Source organism: Cetorhinus maximus, unplaced genomic scaffold, assembly GCF_964194155.1.
Source record: "Cetorhinus maximus unplaced genomic scaffold, sCetMax3.hap1.1 HAP1_SCAFFOLD_2837, whole genome shotgun sequence".
Lineage (NCBI taxonomy): Eukaryota > Metazoa > Chordata > Chondrichthyes > Lamniformes > Cetorhinidae > Cetorhinus > Cetorhinus maximus.
The window spans coordinates 1458-26188 of NW_027598768.1; the positions used below are offsets into that span (position 1 = coordinate 1458).

At 47.1% G+C, this 24731-nt stretch overlaps 1 protein-coding gene across 1 annotated transcript in view; it reads right to left on the minus strand.

Annotated features, from left to right (window-relative positions):
* Positions 1-756: 756 nt before the first annotated feature.
* Positions 757-24731, minus strand: part of LOC144677665 (transient receptor potential cation channel subfamily V member 6-like) — a gene marked incomplete at its 3' end in the record, with an annotated part of 28151 nt that continues 4176 nt past the window's right edge. Inside the window, exons 4-9 of the mRNA XM_078537694.1 lie at positions 24576-24652; positions 22689-22854; positions 6375-6441; positions 4325-4593; positions 3201-3307; positions 757-995 (exon numbers count right to left, since the gene is read on the minus strand). Coding sequence (XP_078393820.1) covers positions 757-995; positions 3201-3307; positions 4325-4593; positions 6375-6441; positions 22689-22854; positions 24576-24652 — 925 coding nt within the window. The remainder of the gene's footprint in view (positions 996-3200; positions 3308-4324; positions 4594-6374; positions 6442-22688; positions 22855-24575; positions 24653-24731) is intronic.

Here is a 24731-nt window from a genome sequence, read left to right on the forward strand (position 1 = left end):
CGCATCACCTCCCCTCCCCCCCATCACCCTCCCCTCCCCCCCATCACCCTCCCCTCCCCCGCATCACCTCCCCTCCCCCCCCGCATCACCTCCCCTCCCCCCCATCACCCTCCCCTCCCCCGCACCACCTCCCCTCCCCCCCCCGCATCACCTCCCCTCCCCCCCATCACCCTCCCCTCCCCCGCATCACCCTCCCCTCCCCCGCATCACCTCCGCTCCCCGCGTCACCTCCCCTCCCCTCCCCCAACATCACCTCCCCTCCCCCCCCCGCATCACCTCCCCTCCCCCCCATCACCCTCCCCTCCCCCGCATCACCTTCCCTCCCTCCCCCACCTCACACCACCACCCCCACACACATCACCCCCCCCGCAGACCCCACAACATCCCCTTCCCCGCAGACCCCACAACATCACCCTCCCCGCAGACCCCACAACATCCCCTTCCCCGCAGACCCCCACAACATCACCCTCCCCACAGACCCCACACACACATCACCCCCCCCACAGACCCCACAACATCCCCCTCCCCTGAAGACCCCACAACATCACCCTCCCCGCAGACCCCACAACATCCCCTTCCCCGCAGACCCCACACACACATCACCCTCCCCGCAGACCCCCACAACATCCCCCTCCCCGCAGACTCCACAACATCCCCCTCCCCACAGACCCCACACACACATCACCCTCCCCCGCAGACCCCCACAACATCCCCCTCCCCGCAGACTCCACAACATCCCCCTCTCCTTCCTCAGACGTGGTAGACGTGTTCGTGCTTCTGGCCCGGGAGCTGGGCACAACGCGGTGCGTCTGACGATCTCCCAGCCCTGCCCCGAGACCCCGAGCACCCCCTCCTCCTCCTCCCGCCACCCCGGGCCCCCCTGTCCTGCAGCCTCGCTCTCCTTCTGCTTCTCCGGTCCGGAGACTCCCGCCTGTCGGAAGTGCTGCACGTAGCGCCGAGCCCTCTGAGACGCACTCTCCTTCCGCTCCTCAACCCTGCAGGGGGCAAAGAGGCACGACTCAGTCACTGGGGGCAGGGGTGAGGAATAGACCCACATCGCTTAGCAACAGGCAGAGAATCACCCCCACCCCGCAACCCTAACACACTAACCCGAACCCCCAACGCCCTAACCCCCAACACCCAACACCCAACACCCGAACCCTCAACACCCGAACCCTCAACACCCTAACCCCCCAACACCCGAACCCCCAACACCCTAACCCCCAACACCCGAACCCCCAACACCCTAACCCCCAACACCCGAAACCCCAACACCCGAAACCCCAACGCCCGAAACCCCAACGCCCGAAACCCCAACGCCCGAACCCCCAACACCCTAACCCCCCAACACCCAACACCCAACACCCGAACCCTCAACAGCCGAACCCTCAACACCCGAACCCTCAACACCCTAACCCCCAACACCCGAACCCCAACACCCTAACCCCCAACACCGAAACCCCAACACCCGAAACCCCAACGCCCGAAACCCCAACGCCCGAAACCCCAACGCCCGAAACCCCAACGCCCGAACCCCCAACGCCCTAACCCCCAACACCCTAACCCCCAACACCCGAAACCCCAACACCCGAAACCCCAACACCGAAACCCCAACACCCGAAACCCCAACACCCGAAACCCCAACACCCGAACCCCCAACACCCGAACCCTCAACACCCGAACCCCCAACACCCTAACCCCCAACACCCTAACCCCCAACACCCCAACACCCGAAACCCCAACACCCGAAACCCCAACACCCTAACCCCCAACACCCTAACCCCCAACACCCGAACCCTCAACACCCGAACCCCCAACACCCTAACCCCAACGCCCTAACACCCAACCCCCAACACCCTAACCCCCAACACCATAACCCCTAACCCCCAACACCCTAACCCCCAACACCATAACCCCTAACCCCAACACCCTAACCCCACACCCTAACCCCCAACACCCGAACCCTCAACACCCGAACCCCCAACACCCTAACCCCAACGCCCTAACACCCAACCCCCCCACCACCCTAACCCCCAACACCATAACCCCTAACCCCCAACACCCTAACCCCCAACACCATAACCCCTAACCCCAACACCCTAACCCCCAACATCATAACTCCTAACCCCCAACACCCTTACCCCCAACACTCTAACCCCCAACACCATAACCCCTAACCCCCAACACCCTAACCCCCAACACCATAACCCCTAACCCCAACACCCTAACCCCCAACACCATAACTCCTAACCCCCAACACCCTTACCCCCAACACTCTAACCCCCAACACCCTAACCCCCAACACCCAACCCCCCAACATCCTAACACCCTAACCCCCAACATCCTAACCCCCAACACCCTAACCCCAACACCCTAACACCCAACACCCTAACCCCCTAAAACCTAACCCCCAACACCCTAACCCCAACACCCTAACACCCAACACCCAAACCCGACACCCTAACCCCCAACACCCTAACCCCCAAAAACCTAACCCCCAACACCCTAACCCCAACACCCTAACACCCGACACCCAAACCCGACACCCTAACCCCCAACACCCTAACCCCCAAAAACCTAACTCCCAACACCCAAACCCCAACACCCTAACCCCCAACACCCCAACACCCTAACCCCCAACACCCTAACCCCCAAAAACCTAACCCCCAACACCCAAACCCCAACACCCAAACCCGACACCCTAACCCCCAACACCCTAACCCCCAACACCCTAACCCCCAACACCCGAACCCCCAACACCCTAACCCCCAACACCCTAACCCCCCAACACCCTAACCCCCAACACCCTAACTCCTAACCCCCAAACCTAACACACTAACACCGAACCCCCAACACCATAACCCCCAAACCTAGGCCCCAACCCTAACCCTACCCCCTAACCTAGACCCTAGCCCTAACACCCTAACCGAACCCCCAAACCTAACACCCTAACCCCCACCCCTAACCCTACCCCCTAACCTAGACCCGAGCCCTAACCTAACCCCCAACCCTAACCACAAACCCCAAACCCTAACCCCAACTTCAAACCACAAACCCCCAACCCTAACCCAATCTCACCCCCCATAAACCCCACAGCCCCCCACCCCTCTGTACCCCTAACCCTACATTAGCGACAGGATGCTGGCACCAACAGCTCAGGAAACCCCGGAGCAGTGAGAGGCAATAGTTTGGGAGCTGACCTGAGATACCAGCTGTTTCCCAGCCCAAAGTTCACTCCGTGAATTCCGATCCTCGGCCACATCCACTTCGGCAATCGGCGTTCCAACAGGATGGTCGTCGCGACAACCTGGTGCAGAACACAGGTGAATGAGACTGTGTACAGGCGAGCGGCGGGGTTATTTACCTGTGTACAGGTGAGCAAGGGAGATATTTACCCGTGTACAGGCGAGCGAGGGCGATATTTACCCGTGTACAGGTGAGCGAGGGGGATACTTACCTGTGTACAAGCGAGCGAGAAGAATCTTTACCTGTGTACAGGTGAGCGAGGGGGATATTTACCCGTGTACAGGCGAGCCAGGGGAATATTTACCTGTGTACAGGTGAGCGAGGGGAATATTTACCCGTGTACAAGCGAGCCACGGGGATATTTACCCATGTACAGGTGAGCGAAGGGGATATTTACCTGTGTACAGGCAAGCGAGGCGGATATTTAATTGTGTACCGGCAAATGAGGGGGATATTTACCTGTGTACAGGCGAGCGAGGGGCATATTTACCTGTGTACAGGCGAACAAGGGGGATATTTACCTGTGACAGGCGAGCGAGGGGGATATTTACCCATGTACAGGTGAGCGAGGGGGATATATACCCGTGTACAGGCGAGCGTGGGGGATATTTACCCATGTACAGGTGAGCGAGGGGGATATATACCCGTGTACAGGCGAGCGTGGGGGATATTTATCCATGTACAGGCGAGCGAGGGGGATATTTATCCATGTACAGGTGAGCGATGGGCATATTTATCCATGTACAGGTGAGCGAGGGGGATATTTATCCATGTACAGGCGAGCGAGGGGGATATTTATCCATGTACAGGTGAGCGATGGGCATATTTATCCATGTACAGGTGAGCGAGGGGGATATTTATCCATGTACAGGTGAGCGAGGGGGATATTTATCCATGTACAGGCGAGCGAGGGGGATATTTATCCATGTACAGGCGAACGAGGGGGATATTTACCCGTGTACAGGCGAGCGAGGGGGATCTTTACCCGAGTACAGGCGAGCGAGGGGGATCTTTACCCGAGTACAGGCAAGCGAGGGGGCTATTTACCCGTGTACAGGCGAGCGAGCCGAATGCCTACCTGTGCCCGCCACAGCTGGTCCCTCTCGTGTGCCACACGCCAGTGGGTGTCGCCCATCATGGCGATCAGCAGGTTGACCATCAGGAGGAAGGCGAAGACCATGTAGGCCACGTACATGATCTTGATGATGGCCGGGGTGAACTTCTCATAGTTGATGGGGATGTCCAGCAATCCCAGGAAGAGCTGGAACATGGTGAAGAGGCACATGCTGAAGTCCCGGAAATGTGGCCACAACTCGGGCTCCAGGGTTTGGAAGGTGACGTAGAACGCTGTGGACAGGGGCAATTGGGATTCGAGGGGCAAGGAGAGGAAGCGAATGATGGGGCGGGGGTAAGAGGGAGCAAATGCCAAAGGAGGAGGGAACAGAGAGGGGCGGAGAGGCAGAGGAAGACATGAACTGGGAGAGAGAGGGAGGGTTAGAGGGGAGAGTGAGTGTAAGGGCAGAGGGAGGGAGGTCAAGGGAGGAGGAAGAGGGAGGAGTGCATGAGCAGGAGGGAGGAAGAGGAGCAGAGGGGTGGAGAGAAAGGGTGAGAGGGAGCGGCCAAGGGGAGAGAGAGGTTACAACAGAGGGGGAGAGGAAGAGAGAGAGAAGGTTGAGGGAGAGGGGAGGGAGAGAGAGAAAGAGAGGGGGAGACATCGAGGCATTAAACAGGATTGCAAAGGGCAGAGAGGGAAAGAGAGAGAGCGTGAGGGAGAGGGGGGATGAAGAGAGAGGGATAAGGAGACAGAGAGAGATAGAAACAGAGAGAGAGAATGAGAACGAGAGAGAAAGACAGAATGAGAGAGAGGGACAGAGAGAGGGATGGAGAGAGAGGGACAGAGAGAGAGGGACAGAGAGAGAGAGGGACAGAGAGAGAGAGGGACAGAGAGAGACAGAGAGAGAGGAACAGAGAGAGAGGGACAGAGAGAGAGGGACAGAGAGAGAGAGGGACAGAGAGAGAGAGGGACAGAGAGAGAGAGACAGAGAGAGAGAGAGGGACAGAGAGAGAGAGGGACAGAGAGAGAGAGGGACAGAGAGAGAGAGGGACAGAGAGAGATGGAAATAGAGAGAGGGACAGATAGAGAAAGGGACAGAGAGAGAAAGGGAAAGAGAGAGGCAGAGATAGAGAGAAAGAAAGAAACAGATGGAGAGAAACAGACAGAGAGGGAGAGAGTGAGACAGAGACAGAGAGATGGACAGAGGCAGAGAGAGAGAGAATGGGAAAGGTAGATAGAGAGGAGATGTAGTGGAGAGAGGGAGCAGAAGGGGGAAGGTAAGGGCAAAGTGAGAGAGGAGTGGGAAGAATAAAGGAGAAAGGGAGCGAGGGAGTGAGAAAGTGAGGGAGGATGGGGAGAAAGGGAGCGAGGGAGTGAGAAAGTGAGGGAGGATGGGGAGAAAGGGAGCGAGGAAGAGAGAGAGAGACAAACACATGGTCAGTCAACAATTCTCCTCCTTAAGGTGGAGACACTGCAAATCAAGAGAGAAATCTTTCATCATCATCACTTTCACACTCACCCCCACCTCCCTAACCCAGGGGTGAGTGGACAGGGATGGGGAGCAGGAACCCGGGCTGATTCACGCCCACCTCCCTAACCCAGGGGTGAGTGGACAGGGATGGGGAGCAGGAACCCGGGCTGATTCACCCCCCTCTCCCTAACCCAGGGGTGAGTGGACAGGGATCGGGAGCAGGAACCCGGGCTGATTCACCCCCCTCTCCCTAACCCAGGGGACAGTGGACAGGGATCAGGAGCAGGAACCCGGGCTGATTCACACCCCCCACTCCCTAACCCAGGGGACAGTGGACAGGGATGGGGAGCAGGAACCCGGGCTGATTCACCCCCCTCTCCCTAACCCAGGGGTGAGTGGACAGGGATGGGGAGCAGGAACCCGGGCTGATTCACCCCCACCTCCCTAACCCAGGGGTGAGTGGACAGGGATGGGGAGCAGGAACCCGGGCTGATTCACCCCCACCTCCCTAACCCAGGGGACAGTGGACAGGGATCGGGAGCAGGAACCCGGGCTGATACACCCAATCCTCCCCAAACCATGGGTGGGTGAATTGGGACAAACCTGCTGTGAATCCTAGAAGGACCATAAACATCAACCAGCAAAATCGTAACAAATCTCCCATAATCATCTACAGAAAATAAAAACAGGAAAAAAACAGAATAATTAAATCAGTGATCCTTACCCTGAATAAACAGTGACTCTGTACAGTTACACAGTGAGAGATCCTTACCCTGAATAAACAGTGACTCTGTACAGTTACACAGTGAGTGATCCTTACCCTGAATAAACAGTGACTCTGTACAGTTACACAGTGAGTGACCCTTACCCTGAATAAACAGTGACTCTGTACAGTTACACAGTGAGTGACCCTTACCCTGAATAAACAGTGACACTGTACAGTTACACAGTGAGTGATCCTTACCCTGAATAAACAGTGACTCTGTACAGTTACACAGTGAGTGATCCTTACCCTGAATAAACAGTGACTCTGTACAGTTACACAGTGAGTGATCCTTACCCTGAATAAACAGTGACTCTGTACAGTTACACAGTGAGTGATCCTTATCCTGAATAAACAGTGACTCTGTACAGTTACACAGTGAGTGATCCTTACCCTGAATAAACAGTGACTCTGTTCAGTTACACAGTGAGTGATCCTTACCCTGAATAAACAGTGACCCTGTTCAGTTACACAGTGAGTGATCCTTACCCTGAATAAACAGTGACTCTGTACAGTTACACAGTGAGTGATAATTACCCTGAATAAACAGTGACTCTGTACAGTTACACAGTGAGTGACCCTTACCCCGAATAAATAGTGACTCTGTACAGTTACACAGTGAGTGATAATTACCCTGAATAAACAGTGACACTGTACAGTTACACAGTGAGTGACCCTTACCCCGAATAAAAAGTGACTCTGTACAGTTACACAGTGAGTGATCATTACCCTGAATAAACAGTGACTCTGTACAGTTACACAGTGAGTGATCCTTACCCTGAATAAACAGTGACCCTGTTCAGTTACACAGTGAGTGATCCTTACCCTGAATAAACAGTGACCCTGTTCAGTTACACAGTGAGTGATCCTTACCCTGAATAAACAGTGACTCTGTACAGTTACACAGTGAGTGATCCTTATCCTGCTGAATAAACAGTGACTCTGTACAGTAACACTGAGTGATCCTTATCCTGCTGAATAAACAGTGACTCTGTACAGTTACACAGTGAGTGATCCTTACCCTGAATAAACAGTGACTCTGTACAGTTACACAGTGAGTGACCCTTACCCTGAATAAACAGTGACTCTGTACAGTTACACAGTGAGTGACCCTTACCCGGAATAAACAGTGACTCTGTACAGTTACACAGTGAGTGACCCTTACCCGGAATAAACAGTGACTCTGTACAGTTACACAGTGAGTGATCCTCACCCTGAATAAACAGTGACTCTGTACAGTTAAACAGTAAGTAATCCTTACCCTGAATAAACAGTGACTCTGTACAGTTACACAGTGAGTGTTTCTTACCCTGAATAAACAGTGACTCTGTACAGTTACACAGTGAGTGTTTCTTACCCTGAATAAACAGTGACTCTGTACAGTTACACAGTGAGTGATCATTACCCTGAATAAACAGTGACTCTGTACAGTTACACAGTGAGTGATTCTTACCCTGAATAAACAGTGACCCTGTTCAGTTACACAGTGAGTGATCCTTACCCTGAATAAACAGTGACCCTGTTCAGTTACACAGTGAGTGATCCTTACCCTGAATAAACAGTGACTCTGTACAGTTACACAGTAAGTGATCCTTATCCTGCTGAATAAACAGTGACTCTGTACAGTTACACTGAGTGATCCTTATCCTGCTGAATAAACAGTGACTCTGTACAGTTACACAGTGAGTGATCCTTACCCTGAATAAACAGTGACTCTGTACAGTTACACAGTGAGTGACCCTTACCCTGAATAAACAGTGACTCTGTACAGTAAAACAGCGAGTGATCCTTACCCTGAATAAACATTGACTCTGTACAGTTACACAGTGAGTGTTACTTACCCTGAATAAACAGTGACTCTGTACAGTTACACAGTGAGGGACCCTTACCCTGAATAAACAGTGACACTGTACAGTTACACAGTGAGTGTTTCTTACCCTGAATAAACAGTGACTCTGTACAGTTACACAGTGAGTGACCCTCACCCTGAATAAACAGTGACTCTGTACAGTTAAACAGTGAGTGATCCTTACCCTGAATAAACAGTGACTCTGTACAGTTACACAGTGAGTGACCCTTACCCTGAATAAATAGTGACTCTGTACAGTTACACAGTGAGTGACCCTTACCCTGAATAAACAGTAACTCTGTACAGTTACACAGTGAGGGATCTTTACCCTGAATAAACAGTGACACTGTACAGTTACACAGTGAGTGACCCTTATCCTGAATAAACAGTGACTCTGTAAAGTCACACAGTGTGTGATCATTTCCCTGAATAAACAGTGACTCTGTACAGTTACACAGTGAGTGACACTTACCCTGAATAAACAGTGACTCTGTACAGTTACACAGTAAGTGACCCTTATCCTGAATAAACAGTGACTCTGTACAGTTACACAGTGAGTGACCCTTATCCTGAATAGGCAGTGACTCTGTACAGTTACACAGTGAGTGACCCTTATCCTGCATACACAGTGAACCTGTACAGTTACACAGTGAGTGACCCTTATACTGAATAAAAAATGACTCTGTACAGTTACACAGTGGGTGATCCTTACCCTGAATAAACAGTGACTCTGTACAGTTACACAGTAAGTGACCCTTATCCTGAATAAACAGTGACTCTGTACAGTTACACAGTGAGTGTCCCTTATCCAGAATAGAGAGTGACTCTGTACAGTTACACAGTGAGTGACCCTTATCCTGAATAAACAGTGACTCTGTACAGTTACAAAGTGAGTGATCCTTACCCTGAATAAACAGTGACTCTGTACAGTAACACAGTGAGTGATTCTTACACTGAATAAACGGTGAATCTATACAGTTACACAGTGAGTGATCCTTACCCAGAATAAACAGTGACTCTCCACAGTTACACAGTGAGTGACCCTTACCGTGAATAAACAGTGATTCTGTACAGTTACACATTGAGTGACCCTTACCCTGAATAAACAGTGACTCTGTACAGTTACACAGTGAGTGATCCTTACCCTGAATAGCAGTGAATCTGTACAGTTACACAGTAAGTGATCCTTACCCTGAATAAACAGTGTCTCTGTACAGTTACACAGTGAGTGATCCTTACCCTGAATAAACAGTGACTCTGTACAGTTACACAGTGAGTGATCCTTACCCTGAATAAACAGTGACTCTGTACAGTTACACAGTGAGTGACACTTACCCTGAATAAACAGTGACTCTGTACAGTCACACAGTGAGTGATCCTTACCCTGAATAAACAGTGACTCTGTACAGTTACACAGTGAGTGATCCTTACCCTGAATAAACAGTGACTCTGTACAGTTACACAGTGAGTGATCCTTACCCTGAATAAACAGTGACTCTGTACAGTTACACAGTGAGTGATCCTTATCCTGAATAAACAGTGACTCTGTACAGTTACACAGTGAGTGATCCTTACCCTGAATAAACAGTGACTCTGTACAGTTACACAGTGAGTGATAATTACCCTGAATAAACAGTGACTCTGTACAGTTACACAGTGAGTGACCCTTACCCCGAATAAATAGTGACTCTGTACAGTTACACAGTGAGTGATAATTACCCTGAATAAACAGTGACACTGTACAGTTACACAGTGAGTGACCCTTACCCCGAATAAAAAGTGACTCTGTACAGTTACACAGTGAGTGATCATTACCCTGAATAAACAGTGACTCTGTACAGTTACACAGTGAGTGATCCTTACCCTGAATAAACAGTGACCCTGTTCAGTTACACAGTGAGTGATCCTTACCCTGAATAAACAGTGACCCTGTTCAGTTACACAGTGAGTGATCCTTACCCTGAATAAACAGTGACTCTGTACAGTTACACAGTGAGTGATCCTTATCCTGCTGAATAAACAGTGACTCTGTACAGTAACACTGAGTGATCCTTATCCTGCTGAATAAACAGTGACTCTGTACAGTTACACAGTGAGTGATCCTTACCCTGAAAAAACAGTGACTCTGTACAGTTACACAGTGAGTGACCCTTACCCTGAATAAACAGTGACTCTGTACAGTTACACAGTGAGTGACCCTTACCCGGAATAAAAAGTGACTCTGTACAGTTACACAGTGAGTGACCCTTACCCGGAATAAACAGTGACTCTGTACAGTTACACAGTGAGTGATCCTCACCCTGAATAAACAGTGACTCTGTACAGTTAAACAGTAAGTAATCCTTACCCTGAATAAACAGTGACTCTGTACAGTTACACAGTGAGTGTTTCTTACCCTGAATAAACAGTGACTCTGTACAGTTACACAGTGAGTGACCCTTACCCTGAATAAACAGTGACTCTGTACAGTTACACAGTGAGTGATCATTACCCTGAATAAACAGTGACTCTGTACAGTTACACAGTGAGTGATTCTTACCCTGAATAAACAGTGACCCTGTTCAGTTACACAGTGAGTGATCCTTACCCTGAATAAACAGTGACCCTGTTCAGTTACACAGTGAGTGATCCTTACCCTGAATAAACAGTGACTCTGTACAGTTACACAGTAAGTGATCCTTATCCTGCTGAATAAACAGTGACTCTGTACAGTTACACAGTGAGTGATCCTTACCCTGAATAAACAGTGACTCTGTACAGTTACACAGTGAGTGACCCTTACCCTGAATAAACAGTGACTCTGTACAGTTACACAGTGAGTGACCCTTACCCTGAATAAACAGTGACTCTGTACAGTTACACAGTGAGTGACCCTTACCCGGAATAAACAGTGACTCTGTACAGTTGCACAGTGAGTGACCCTTACCCGGAATAAACAGTGACTCTGTACAGTTACACAGTGAGTGATCCTCACCCTGAATAAACAGTGACTCTGTACAGTTAAACAGTAAGTAATCCTTACCCTGAATAAACAGTGACTCTGTACAGTTACACAGTGAGTGTTTCTTACCCTGAATAAACAGTGACTCTGTACAGTTACACAGTGAGTGACCCTTACCCTGAATAAACAGTGACTCTGTACAGTTACACAGTGAGTGATCATTACCCTGAATAAACAGTGACTCTGTACAGTTACACAGTGAGTGATTCTTACCCTGAATAAACAGTGACCCTGTTCAGTTACACAGTGAGTGATCCTTACCCTGAATAAACAGTGACCCTGTTCAGTTACACAGTGAGTGATCCTTACCCTGAATAAACAGTGACTCTGTACAGTTACACAGTAAGTGATCCTTATCCTGCTGAATAAACAGTGACTCTGTACAGTTACACTGAGTGATCCTTATCCTGCTGAATAAACAGTGACTCTGTACAGTTACACAGTGAGTGATCCTTACCCTGAATAAACAGTGACTCTGTACAGTTACACAGTGAGTGACCCTTACCCTGAATAAACAGTGACTCTGTACAGTTAAACAGCGAGTGATCCTTACCCTGAATAAACATTGACTCTGTACAGTTACACAGTGAGTGCTACTTACCCTGAATAAACAGTGACTCTGTACAGTTACACAGTGAGTGACCCTTACCCTGAATAAACAGTGACACTGTACAGTTACACAGTGAGTGTTTCTTACCCTGAATAAACAGTGACTCTGTACAGTTACACAGTGAGTGACCCTCACCCTGAATAAACAGTGACTCTGTACAGTTAAACAGTGAGTGATCCTTACCCTGAATAAACAGTAACTCTGTACAGTTACACAGTGAGTGACCCTTACCCTGAATAAATAGTGACTCTGTACAGTTACACAGTGAGTGACCCTTACCCTGAATAAACAGTAACTCTGTACAGTTACACAGTGAGGGATCTTTACCCTGAATAAACAGTGACACTGTACAGTTACACAGTGAGTGACCCTTATCCTGAATAAACAGTGACTCTGTAAAGTCACACAGTGTGTGATCATTTCCCTGAATAAACAGTGACTCTGTACAGTTACACAGTGAGTGACACTTACCCTGAATAAACAGTGACTCTGTACAGTTACACAGTAAGTGACCCTTATCCTGAATAAACAGTGACTCTGTACAGTTACACAGTGAGTGACCCTTATCCTGAATACACAGTGAACCTGTACAGTTACACAGTGAGTGACCCTTATACTGAATAAAAAATGACTCTGTACAGTTACACAGTGGGTGATCCTTACCCTGAATAAACAGTGACTCTGTACAGTTACACAGTAAGTGACCCTTATCCTGAATAAACAGTGACTCTGTACAGTTACACAGTGAGTGTCCCTTATCCAGAATAGAGAGTGACTCTGTACAGTTACACAGTGAGTGACCCTTATCCTGAATAAACAGTGACTCTGTACAGTTACACAGTGAGTGATCCTTACCCTGAATAAACAGTGACTCTGTACAGTAACACAGTGAGTGATTCTTACACTGAATAAACGGTGACTCTGTACAGTTACACAGTGAGTGATCCTTACCCAGAATAAACAGTGACTCTCCACAGTTACACAGTGAGTGACCCTTACCGTGAATAAACAGTGATTCTGTACAGTTACACATTGAGTGACCCTTACCCTGAATAAACAGTGACTCTGTACAGTTACACAGTGAGTGATCCTTACCCTGAATAGCAGTGACTCTGTACAGTTACACAGTAAGTGATCCTTACCCTGAATAAACAGTGTCTCTGTACAGTTACACAGTGAGTGACCCTCACCCAGAATAAACGGTGACTCTGTACAGTTACACAGTGAGTGATCCTTACCCTGAATAAACAGTGACTCTGTACAGTTACACAATGAGTGATCCTTACCCTGAATAAACACTGACTCTGTACAGATACACAGTGAGTGATCATTACCCTGAATAAACAGTGACTCTGTACAGTCACACAGTGAGTGATCCTTACCCTGAATAAACAGTGACTCTGTACAGTTACACAGTGAGTGACCCTTACCCTGAATAAACAGTGACTTTGTACAGTTACACAGTGAGTGACCCTTACCCTGAATAAACAGTGACTCTGTACAGTTACACAGTGAGTGATCATTACCCTGAATAAACAGTGACTCTGTACAGTTACACAGTGAGTGATTCTTACCCTGAATAAACAGTGACCCTGTTCAGTTACACAGTGAGTGATCCTTACCCTGAATAAACAGTGACCCTGTTCAGTTACACAGTGAGTGATCCTTACCCTGAATAAACAGTGACTCTGTACAGTTACACAGTGAGTGATCCTTATCCTGCTGAATAAACAGTGACTCTGTACAGTAACACTGAGTGATCCTTATCCTGCTGAATAAACAGTGACTCTGTACAGTTACACAGTGAGTGATCCTTACCCTGAATAAACAGTGACTCTGTACAGTTACACAGTGAGTGACCCTTACCATGAATAAACAGTGACTCTGTACAGTTACACAGTGAGTGATCATTACCCTGAATAAACAGTGACTCTGTACAGTTACACAGTGAGTGACCCTTACCCTGAATAAACAGTGACCCTGTTCAGTTACACAGTGAGTGATCCTTACCCTGAATAAACAGTGACCCTGTTCAGTTACACAGTGAGTGATCCTTACCCTGAATAAACAGTGACTCTGTACAGTTACACAGTGAGTGTTCCTTACCCTGAATAGACAGTGACTCTGTACAGTTACACAGTGAGTGACCCTTACCCTGAATAAACAGTGACTCTGTACAGTTAAACAGTGAGTGATCCTTACCCTGAATAAACATTGACTCTGTACAGTTACACAGTGAGTGACCCTTACCCTGAATAAACATTGACTCTGTACAGTTACACAGTGAGGGACCCTTACCCTGAATAAACAGTGACACTGTACAGTTACACTGAGTTATCATTATCCTGCTGAATAAACAGTGACTCTGTACAGTTACACAGTTAGTGATCCTTACCCTGAATAAACAGTGACTCTGTACAGTTACACAGTGAGTGACCCTTACCCTGAATAAACAGTGACTCTGTACAGTTACACAGTGAATGACCGTTACCCTGAATAAACAGTGAATCTGTAAAGTTACACAGTGAGTGATCCTTACAATGAATAAACACTGACTCTGTACAGTTACACAGTGAGTGACCCTTACCTTGAATAAACAGTGACTCTGTACAGTTACACAGTGAGTGATCCTTACCCTGAATAAACAGTGACTCTGTACAGTTACACAGTGAGTGATCCTTACCCTTAATAAACAGTGACTCTGTACAGTTACACAGTGAGTGATCCTTACCCTGAATAAACAGTGACACTGTACAGTTACAAAGTGAGTGATCCTTACCCTGAATAAACAGTGACTCTGTACAGTTACACAGTGAGTGACCCATACCCTGAATAAACATTGACTCTGTACAGTTACACAGTGTGTGATCCTTACCCTGAATAAACAGTGACTCTGTACAGTTACACAGTGAGTGATCCTTACCCTGAATAAACAGTGACCCAGTACAGTTACACAGTGAGTGATCCTTACCCTGAATAAACAGTGACACTGTACAGTTACAAAGTGAGTGATTCTTACCCTGAATAAACAGTGACTCTGTACAGTTACACAGTGAGTGATCATTACCCTGAATAAACAGTGACTCTGTACAGTTACAAAGTGAGTGACCCTTACCCTGAATAAAGAGTGTCTCTGTACAATTACACAGTGAGTTATCCTTACCCTGAATAAACAGTGACTCTGTACAGTTACACAGTGAGTGATCCTTACCCTGAATAAACAGTGACTCTGTACATTTACACAGTGAGTAATCCTTACCCTGAATAAACAGTGACTCTGTACAGTTACACAGTGAGTGATCCTTACCTGAATAAACAGTGACTCTGTACAGTTACACAGTGAGTGATCATTACCCTGAATAAACAGTGACTCTGTACAGTTACAAAGTGAGTGACCCTTACCCTGAATAAAGAGTGTCTCTGTACAATTACACAGTGAGTTATCCTTACCCTGAATAAACAGTGACTCTGTACAGTTACACAGTGAGTGATCCTTACCCTGAATAAACAGTGACTCTGTACATTTACACAGTGAGTAATCCTTACCCTGAATAAACAGTGACTCTGTACAGTTACACAGTAAGTGACCCTTATCCTGAATAAACAGTGACTCTGTACAGTTACACAGTGAGTGACCCTTATCCTGAATAGGCAGTGACTCTGTACAGTTACACAGTGAGTGACCCTTATCCTGAATACACAGTGAACCTGTACAGTTACACAGTGAGTGACCCTTATACTGAATAAAAAATGACTCTGTACAGTTACACAGTGGGTGATCCTTACCCTGAATAAACAGTGACTCTGTACAGTTACACAGTAAGTGACCCTTATCCTGAATAAACAGTGACTCTGTACAGTTACACAGTGAGTGTCCCTTATCCAGAATAGAGAGTGACTCTGTACAGTTACACAGTGAGTGACCCTTATCCTGAATAAACAGTGACTCTGTACAGTTACACAGTGAGTGATCCTTACCCTGAATAAACAGTGACTCTGTACAGTAACACAGTGAGTGATTCTTACACTGAATAAACGGTGACTCTGTACAGTTACACAGTGAGTGATCCTTACCCAGAATAAACAGTGACTCTCCACAGTTACACAGTGAGTGACCCTTACCGTGAATAAACAGTGATTCTGTACAGTTACACATTGAGTGACCCTTACCCTGAATAAACAGTGACTCTGTACAGTTACACAGTCAGTGATCCTTACCCTGAATAGCAGTGACTCTGTACAGTTACACAGTAAGTGATCCTTACCCTGAATAAACAGTGTCTCTGTACAGTTACACAGTGAGTGACCCTCACCCAGAATAAACGGTGACTCTGTACAGTTACACAGTGAGTGATCCTTACCCTGAATAAACAGTGACTCTGTACAGTTACACAGTGAGTGATCCTTACCCTGAATAAACACTGACTCTGTACAGATACACAGTGAGTGATCATTACCCTGAATAAACAGTGACTCTGTACAGTCACACAGTGAGTGATCCTTACCCTGAATAAACAGTGACTCTGTACAGTTACACAGTGAGTGACCCTTACCCTGAATAAACAGTGACTCTGTACAGTTACACAGTGAGTGACCCTTACCCTGAATAAACAGTGACTCTGTACAGTTACACAGTGAGTGATCATTACCCTGAATAAACAGTGACTCTGTACAGTTACACAGTGAGTGATTCTTACCCTGAATAAACAGTGACCCTGTTCAGTTACACAGTGAGTGATCCTTACCCTGAATAAACAGTGACCCTGTTCAGTTACACAGTGAGTGATCCTTACCCTGAATAAACAGTGACTCTGTACAGTTACACAGTGAGTGATCCTTATCCTGCTGAATAAACAGTGACTCTGTACAGTTACACTGAGTGATCCTTATCCTGCTGAATAAACAGTGACTCTGTACAGTTACACAGTGAGTGATCCTTACCCTGAATAAACAGTGACTCTGTACAGTTACACAGTGAGTGACCCTTACCCTGAATAAACAGTGACTCTGTGCAGTTAAACAGCGAATGATCCTTACCCTGAATAAACATTGACTCTGTACAGTTACACAGTGAGTGTTACTTACCCTGAATAAACAGTGACTCTGTACAGTCACACAGTGAGTGATCCTTACCCTGAATAAACAGTGACTCTGTACAGTTACACAGTGAGTGACCCTTACCCTGAATAAACAGTGACCCTGTTCAGTTACACAGTGAGTGATCCTTACCCTGATTAAACAGTGACCCTGTTCAGTTACACAGTGAGTGATCCTTACCCTGAATAAACAGTGACTCTGTACAGTTACACAGTGAGTGTTCCTTACCCTGAATAGACAGTGACTCTGTACAGTTACACAGTGAGTGACCCTTACCCTGAATAACCAGTGACTCTGTACAGTTAAACAGTGAGTGATCCTTACCCTGAATAAACATTGACTCTGTACAGTTACACAGTGAGTGTTACTTACCCTGAATAAACAGTGACATTGTACAGTTACACTGAGTTATCATTATCCTGCTGAATAAACAGTGACTCTGTACAGTTACACAGTTAGTGATCCTTACCCTTAATAAACAGTGACTCTGTACAGTTACACAGTGAGTGACCCTTACCCTGAATAAACAGTGACTCTGTACAGTTACACAGTGAATGACCGTTACCCTGAATAAACAGTGAATCTGTAAAGTTACACAGTGAGTGATCCTTACAATGAATAAACAGTGACTCTGTACAGTTACACAGTGAGTGACCCTTACCTTGAATAAACAGTGACTCTGTACAGTTACACAGTGAGTGATCCTTACCCTGAATAAACAGTGACTCTGTACAATTACACAGTGAGTGATCCTTACCCTTAATAAACAGTGACTCTGTACAGTTACACAGTGAGTGATCCTTACCCTGAATAAACAGTGACACTGTACAGTTACAAAGTGAGTGATCCTTACCCTGAATAAACAGTGACTCTGTACAGTTACACAGTGAGTGACCCATACCCTGAATAAACATTGACTCTGTACAGTTACACAGTGTGTGATCCTTACCCTGAATAAACAGTGACTCTGTACAGTTACACAGTGAGTGATCCTTACCCTGAATAAACAGTGACCCAGTACAGTTACACAGTGAGTGATCCTTACCCTGAATAAACAGTGACTCTACAGTTACACAGTGAGTGATTCTTACCCTGAATAAACAGTGACTCTGTACAGTTACACAGTGAGTGATCATTACCCTGAATAAACAGTGACTCTGTACAGTTACAAAGTGAGTGACCCTTACCCTGAATAAAGAGTGTCTCTGCACAATTACACAGTGAGTTATCCTTACCCTGAATAAACAGTGACTCTGTACAGTTACACAGTGAGTGATCCTTACCCTGAATAAACAGTGACTCTGTACATTTACACAGTGAGTAATCCTTACCCTGAATAAACAGTGACTCTGTACAGTTACACAGTGAGTGATCCTTACCTGAATAAACAGTGACTCTGTACAGTTACACAGTGAGTGATCATTACCCTGAATAAACAGTGACTCTGTACAGTTACAAAGTGAGTGACCCTTACCCTGAATAAAGAGTGTCTCTGTACAATTACACCGTGAGTTATCCTTACCCTGAATAAACAGTGACTCTGTACAGTTACACAGTGAGTGATCCTTACCCTGATTAAACAGTGACTCTGTACATTTACACAGTGAGTAATCCTTACCCTGAATAAACAGTGACTCTGTACAGTTACACAGTGAGTGATCCTTACCTGAATAAACAGTGACTCTGTACAGAGACACAGTGAGTGATCCTTACCCTGAATAAACAGTGTCTCCGTACAGTTGCACAGTGAGTGACCCTTACCCTGAATAAACAGTGACTCTGTACAGTTACACAGTGAGTGATCCTTACCCTGAATAAACAGTGTCTCCGTACAGTTGCACAGTGAGTGACCCTTACCCTGAATAAACAGTGACTCTGTACAGTTACACAGTGAGTGACCCTTACCCTGAATAAACAGTGACTCTGTACAGTTACACAGTGAGTGATCCTTACCCTGAATAAACACTGACTCTGTACAGTTACACAGTGAGTGACCCTTACCCTGAATAAACAGTGACTCTGTACAGTTACACAGTGAGTGATCCTTAACCTGAATAAACAGTGACTATGTACGGTTACACAGTGAGTGACCCTTACCCTGAATAAACAGTGACTCTGTACAGTTACACAGTGAGTGATCCTTACCCTGAATAAACAGTGACTCTGTACATTACACAGTGAGTGATCCTTACCCTGAATAAACAGTGACTCTGTACAGTTACACAGTGAGTGACCCTTACCCTGAATAAACAGTGACTCTGTACATTACACAGTGAGTGACCCTTACCCTGAATAAACAGTGACTCTGTACAGTTACACAGTGAGTGACCCTTACCCTGAATAAACAGTGACTCTGTACAGTTACACAGTGAGTGACCTTTACCCTGAATAAACAGTGACTCTGTACAGTTACACAGTGAGTGATCCTTACCCTGAATAAACAGTGACTCTGTACAGTTACACAGTGAGTGATCCTTACCCTGAATAAACAGTGACTCTGTACAGTTACACAGTGAGTGACCCATACCCTGAATAAACATTGACTCTGTACAATTACACAGTGTGTGATCCTTACCCTGAATAAACAGTGACTCTGTACAGTTACACAGTGAGTGATCCTTACCCTGAATAAACAGTGACTCTGTACAGTTACACAGTCAGTGACCCTTACCCTGAATAAACAGTGACTCTGTACAGTTACACAGTGAGTGACCTTTACCCTGAATAAACAGTGACTCTGTACAGTTACACAGTGAGTGATCCTTACCCTGAATAAACACTGACTCTGTACAGTTACACAGTGAGTGACCCTTACCCTGAATAAACAGTGACTCTGTACAGTTACACAGTGCGTGATCCTTACCCTGAATAAACAGTGACTCTGTACAGTTACACAGTGAGTGATCCTTACCCTGAATAAACAGTGACTCTGTACAGTTACACAGTGAGTGACCCATACCCTGAATAAACATTGACTCTGTACAGTTACACAGTGTGTGATCCTTACCCTGAATAAACAGTGACTCTGTACAGTTACACAGTGAGTGATCCTTACCCTGAATAAACAGTGACCCAGTACAGTTACACAGTGAGTGATCCTTACCCTGAATAAACAGTGACTCTACAGTTACACAGTGAGTGATTCTTACCCTGAATAAACAGTGACTCTGTACAGTTACACAGTGAGTGATCATTACCCTGAATAAACAGTGACTCTGTACAGTTACAAAGTGAGTGACCCTTACCCTGAATAAACAGTGACTCTGTACAGTTACACAGTGAGTGATCCTTACCCTGAATAAACACTGACTCTGTACAGTTACACAGTGAGTGACCCTTACCCTGAATAAACAGTGACTCTGTACAGTTACACAGTGAGTGATCCTTACCCTGAATAAACAGTGACTCTGTACAGTTACACAGTGAGTGACCCATACCCTGAATAAACATTGACTCTGTACAGTTACACAGTGTGTGATCCTTACCCTGAATAAACAGTGACTCTGTACAGTTACACAGTGAGTGATCCTTACCCTGAATAAACAGTGACTCTGTACAGTTACACAGTCAGTGACCCTTACCCTGAATAAACAGTGACTCTGTACAGTTACACAGTGAGTGACCTTTACCCTGAATAAACAGTGACTCTGTACAGTTACACAGTGAGTGATCCTTACCCTGAATAAACAGTGACTCTGTACAGTTACACAGTGAGTGATCCTTACCCTGAATAAACAGTGACTCTGTACAGTTACACAGTGAGTGATCCTTACCCTGAATAAACAGTGACTCTGTACAGTTACACAGTGAGTGACCCTTACCCTGAATAAACAGTGACTCTGTACAGTTACACAGTGAGTTACCCTTACCCTGAATAAACAGTGACTCTGTACAGTTACACAGTGAGTGATCCTTACCCTGAATAAACAGTGACTCTGTACAGTTACACAGTGAGTGACCCATACCCTGAATAAACATTGACTCTGTACAGTTACACAGTGTGTGATCCTTACCCTGAATAAACATTGACTCTGTACAGTTACACAGTGAGTGATCCTTACCCTGAATAAACAGTGACCCAGTACAGTTACACAGTGAGTGATCCTTACCCTGAATAAACAGTGACTCTACAGTTACACAGTGAGTGATTCTTACCCTGAATAAACAGTGACTCTGTACAGTTGCACAGTGAGTGATCATTACCCTGAATAAACAGTGACTCTGTACAGTTACAAAGTGAGTGACCCTTACCCTGAATAAACAGTGACTCTGTACAGTTACACAGTAAGTGATCCTTACCCTGAATAAACACTGACTCTGTACAGTTACACAGTGAGTGACCCTTACCCTGAATAAACAGTGACTCTGTACGGTTACACAGTGAGTGATCCTTTCCCTGAATAAACAGTGACTCTGTACAGTTACACAGTGAGTGACCCTTACCCTGAATAATGAGTGTCTCTGTACAATTACACAGTGAGTTATCCTTACCCTGAATAAACAGTGACTCTGTACAGTTACACAGTGAGTGATCCTTACCCTGAATAAACAGTGACTCTGTACATTTACACAGTGAGTAATCCTTACCCTGAATAAACAGTGACTCTGTACAGTTACACAGTGAGTGATCCTTACCTGAATAAACAGTGACTCTGTACAGTTACACAGTGGGTGATCCTTACCCTGAATAAACAGTGACTCTCTACAGTTACACAGTGAGTGATCCTTACCTGAATAAACAGTGACTCTGTACAGAGACACAGTGGGTGATCCTTACCCTGAATAAACAGTGACTCTGTACAGTTACACAGTGAGTGGCCCTTATCCTGAATAAACAGTGACTCTGTACAGTTACAGTGAGTGACCCTTACCCTGAATAAACAGTGTCTCTGTACAGTTACACAGTGAGTGATCCTTACCCTGAATAAACAGTGACTCTGTACAGTTACACAGTGAGTGATCCTTACCATGAATAAACAGTGACTCTATACAGTAACAGAGTGAGTGACACTTACCCTGAATAAACAGTGACTCTGTACAGTTTCACAGTGAGTGACCGTTACCCTGAATAAACAGTGACTCTCTACAGTTACACAGTGAGTGATCCTTACCTGAATAAACAGTGACTCTGTACAGAGACACAGTGGGTGATCCTTACCCTGAATAAACAGTGACTCTGTACAGTTACACAGTGAGTGGCCCTTATCCTGAATAAACAGTGACTCTGTACAGTTACAGTGAGTGACCCTTACCCTGAATAAACAGTGTCTCTGTACAGTTACACAGTGAGTGATCCTTACCCTGAATAAACAGTGACTCTGTACAGTTACACAGTGAGTGATCCTTACCATGAATAAACAGTGACTCTATACAGTAACAGAGTGAGTGACACTTACCCTGAATAAACAGTGACTCTGTACAGTTTCACAGTGAGTGACCGTTACCCTGAATAAACAGTGACTCTGTACAATTATACAGTGAGTGACCCATCCTCCAGGTATACACAAGTCTCCAGTCCCTCACACTCCGCTCCAGGGATACACGAGTCTCCAGTCCCTCACACCCCGCTCTTCCCCAGCCCGTGGTTCTGAGCTCACCTTCTGGATCATGATGGTGAAGGGTCCGAGCATTGCGAAGCCTCGTGCGAAATACATGACGTTGCACCATCCGAGCACCAGGGCCAGAGACATGGCGATCGCCTCTCCCTCCGAACTGGTCAGGCGCAGCAGCAGGATTAGCAGCACCAGGCAGGCGTAGCTGATTCTGGGGGAGAGAGGGAGTGTGAGGAGGGATAGGGAGGCTGAGGAAGAAGAGGTAGGGAGATTGTGTGAGAGAGAGAGAGACGGAAGCGCACAGAGAGAGGGAGACAAAGAGAGACAGAGCGAGAGAGAGAGGGAGACAGAGAGAGGGAGGGAGATACAGTGAGTGAGAGAGAGAGACAGAGAGATCTAGACAGGGCGAGAGAGAGAGATGAGCGAGAGAGAAACAGAGAGAGATAGAAAGAGGGAGAGAGAGAGACAAAGAGAGAGAGAGACAGAAAGAGAGACAGAGTGAGATAGAGAGAAGGAGACAGGGAAACAGAGCGAGAGAGAGAGACAGAGAGAGAGAGACAATGAGAGTGAGACAGAGAGAGATAGAGAGGGAGAGAGAGAGGCAGAGGTGGAGAATGAGAGGGAGAGACAGAGATGGAGAGAGGGAGGGAGAGGGAGAGATGGAGAAAGAAGGAGAGACAGAGAGAGAGAGAAAATGAGAGAGAGAAACAGAGAGAGATAGACAGGGAGAGAGAGGGAGAGAGAGGGACAGAGAGATGGAGCGAGAGTGAGAGACGGAGGGAGAGTGAGAGACAGAGAGAGAGTGAGAGACGGAGAGAGAGTGAGAGACGGAGAGAGAGTGAGAGACGGAGAGAGAGAGACGGAGAGAGAGTGAGAGACGGAGAGAGAGTGAGAGACGGAGAGTGAGTGAGAGACGGAGAGAGAGAGAGAGAGACGGAGAGAGAGTGAGAAATGGAGAGAGAGTGAGAGACGGAGAGAGAGTGAGAGACGGAGAGAGAGTGAGAGACGGAGAGAGCGTGAGAGACGGAGAGAGAGTGAGAGACGGAGAGAGAGTGAGAGACGGAGAGAGCGTGAGAGAAGGAGAGAGAGTGAGAGACGGAGAGAGAGTGAGAGACAGAGAGAGAGTGAGAGACGGAGAGAGCGTGAGAGACGGAGAGAGCGTGAGAGACGGAGAGAGAGTGAGAGACAGAGAGAGAGTGAGAGACGGAGAGAGAGTGAGAGACGGAGAGTGAGTGAGAGACGGAGAGAGAGAGAGAGAGACGGAGAGAGAGTGAGAAATGGAGAGAGAGTGAGAGACGGAGAGAGAGTGAGAGACGGAGAGAGAGTGAGAGACGGAGAGAGCGTGAGAGACGGAGAGAGAGTGAGAGACGGAGAGAGAGTGAGAGACGGAGAGAGCGTGAGAGAAGGAGAGAGAGTGAGAGACGGAGAGAGAGTGAGAGACAGAGAGAGAGTGAGAGACGGAGAGAGCGTGAGAGAAGGAGAGAGAGTGAGAGACGGAGAGAGAGTGAGAGACAGAGAGAGAGTGAGAGACGGAGAGAGCGTGAGAGAAGGAGAGAGCGTGAGAGACGGAGAGAGAGTGAGAGACAGAGAGAGAGTGAGAGACGGAGAGAGAGTGAGAGATGGAGAGGGAGAGTGAGGGACGGAGAGAGAGTGAGAGACGGAGAGAGAGAGACGGAGAGAGAGTGAGAGACAGAGAGAGAGTGAGAGACGGAGAGAGAGTGAGAGATGGAGAGGGAGAGTGAGAGATGGAGAGAGGGTGAGAGACGGAGAGAGAGGGAGAGAAGGAGAGAGAGAGTGAGAGAAGGAGAGAGACTGAGAGAAGGAGAGAGAGTGAGAGATGGACAGAGAGGGAGAGACGGAGAGAGAGAGTGAGAGAAGGAGAGAGACTGAGAGAAGGAGAGATCGCTCTCTCTCAAAACTCGAGTCACTCACATGATGATGTGAAACGGGCCTCCAAGAACAGTCTTGCCAAAGTATCTCTGTGCCCCATATCGCAGGATGTCCGGGATCTGGAAAAGAGGGAACGGGGAGAGGAGACAACACAATTCATCTTAATTCAGCATTAGAGAGAGGGGTTACTGAGTGAGT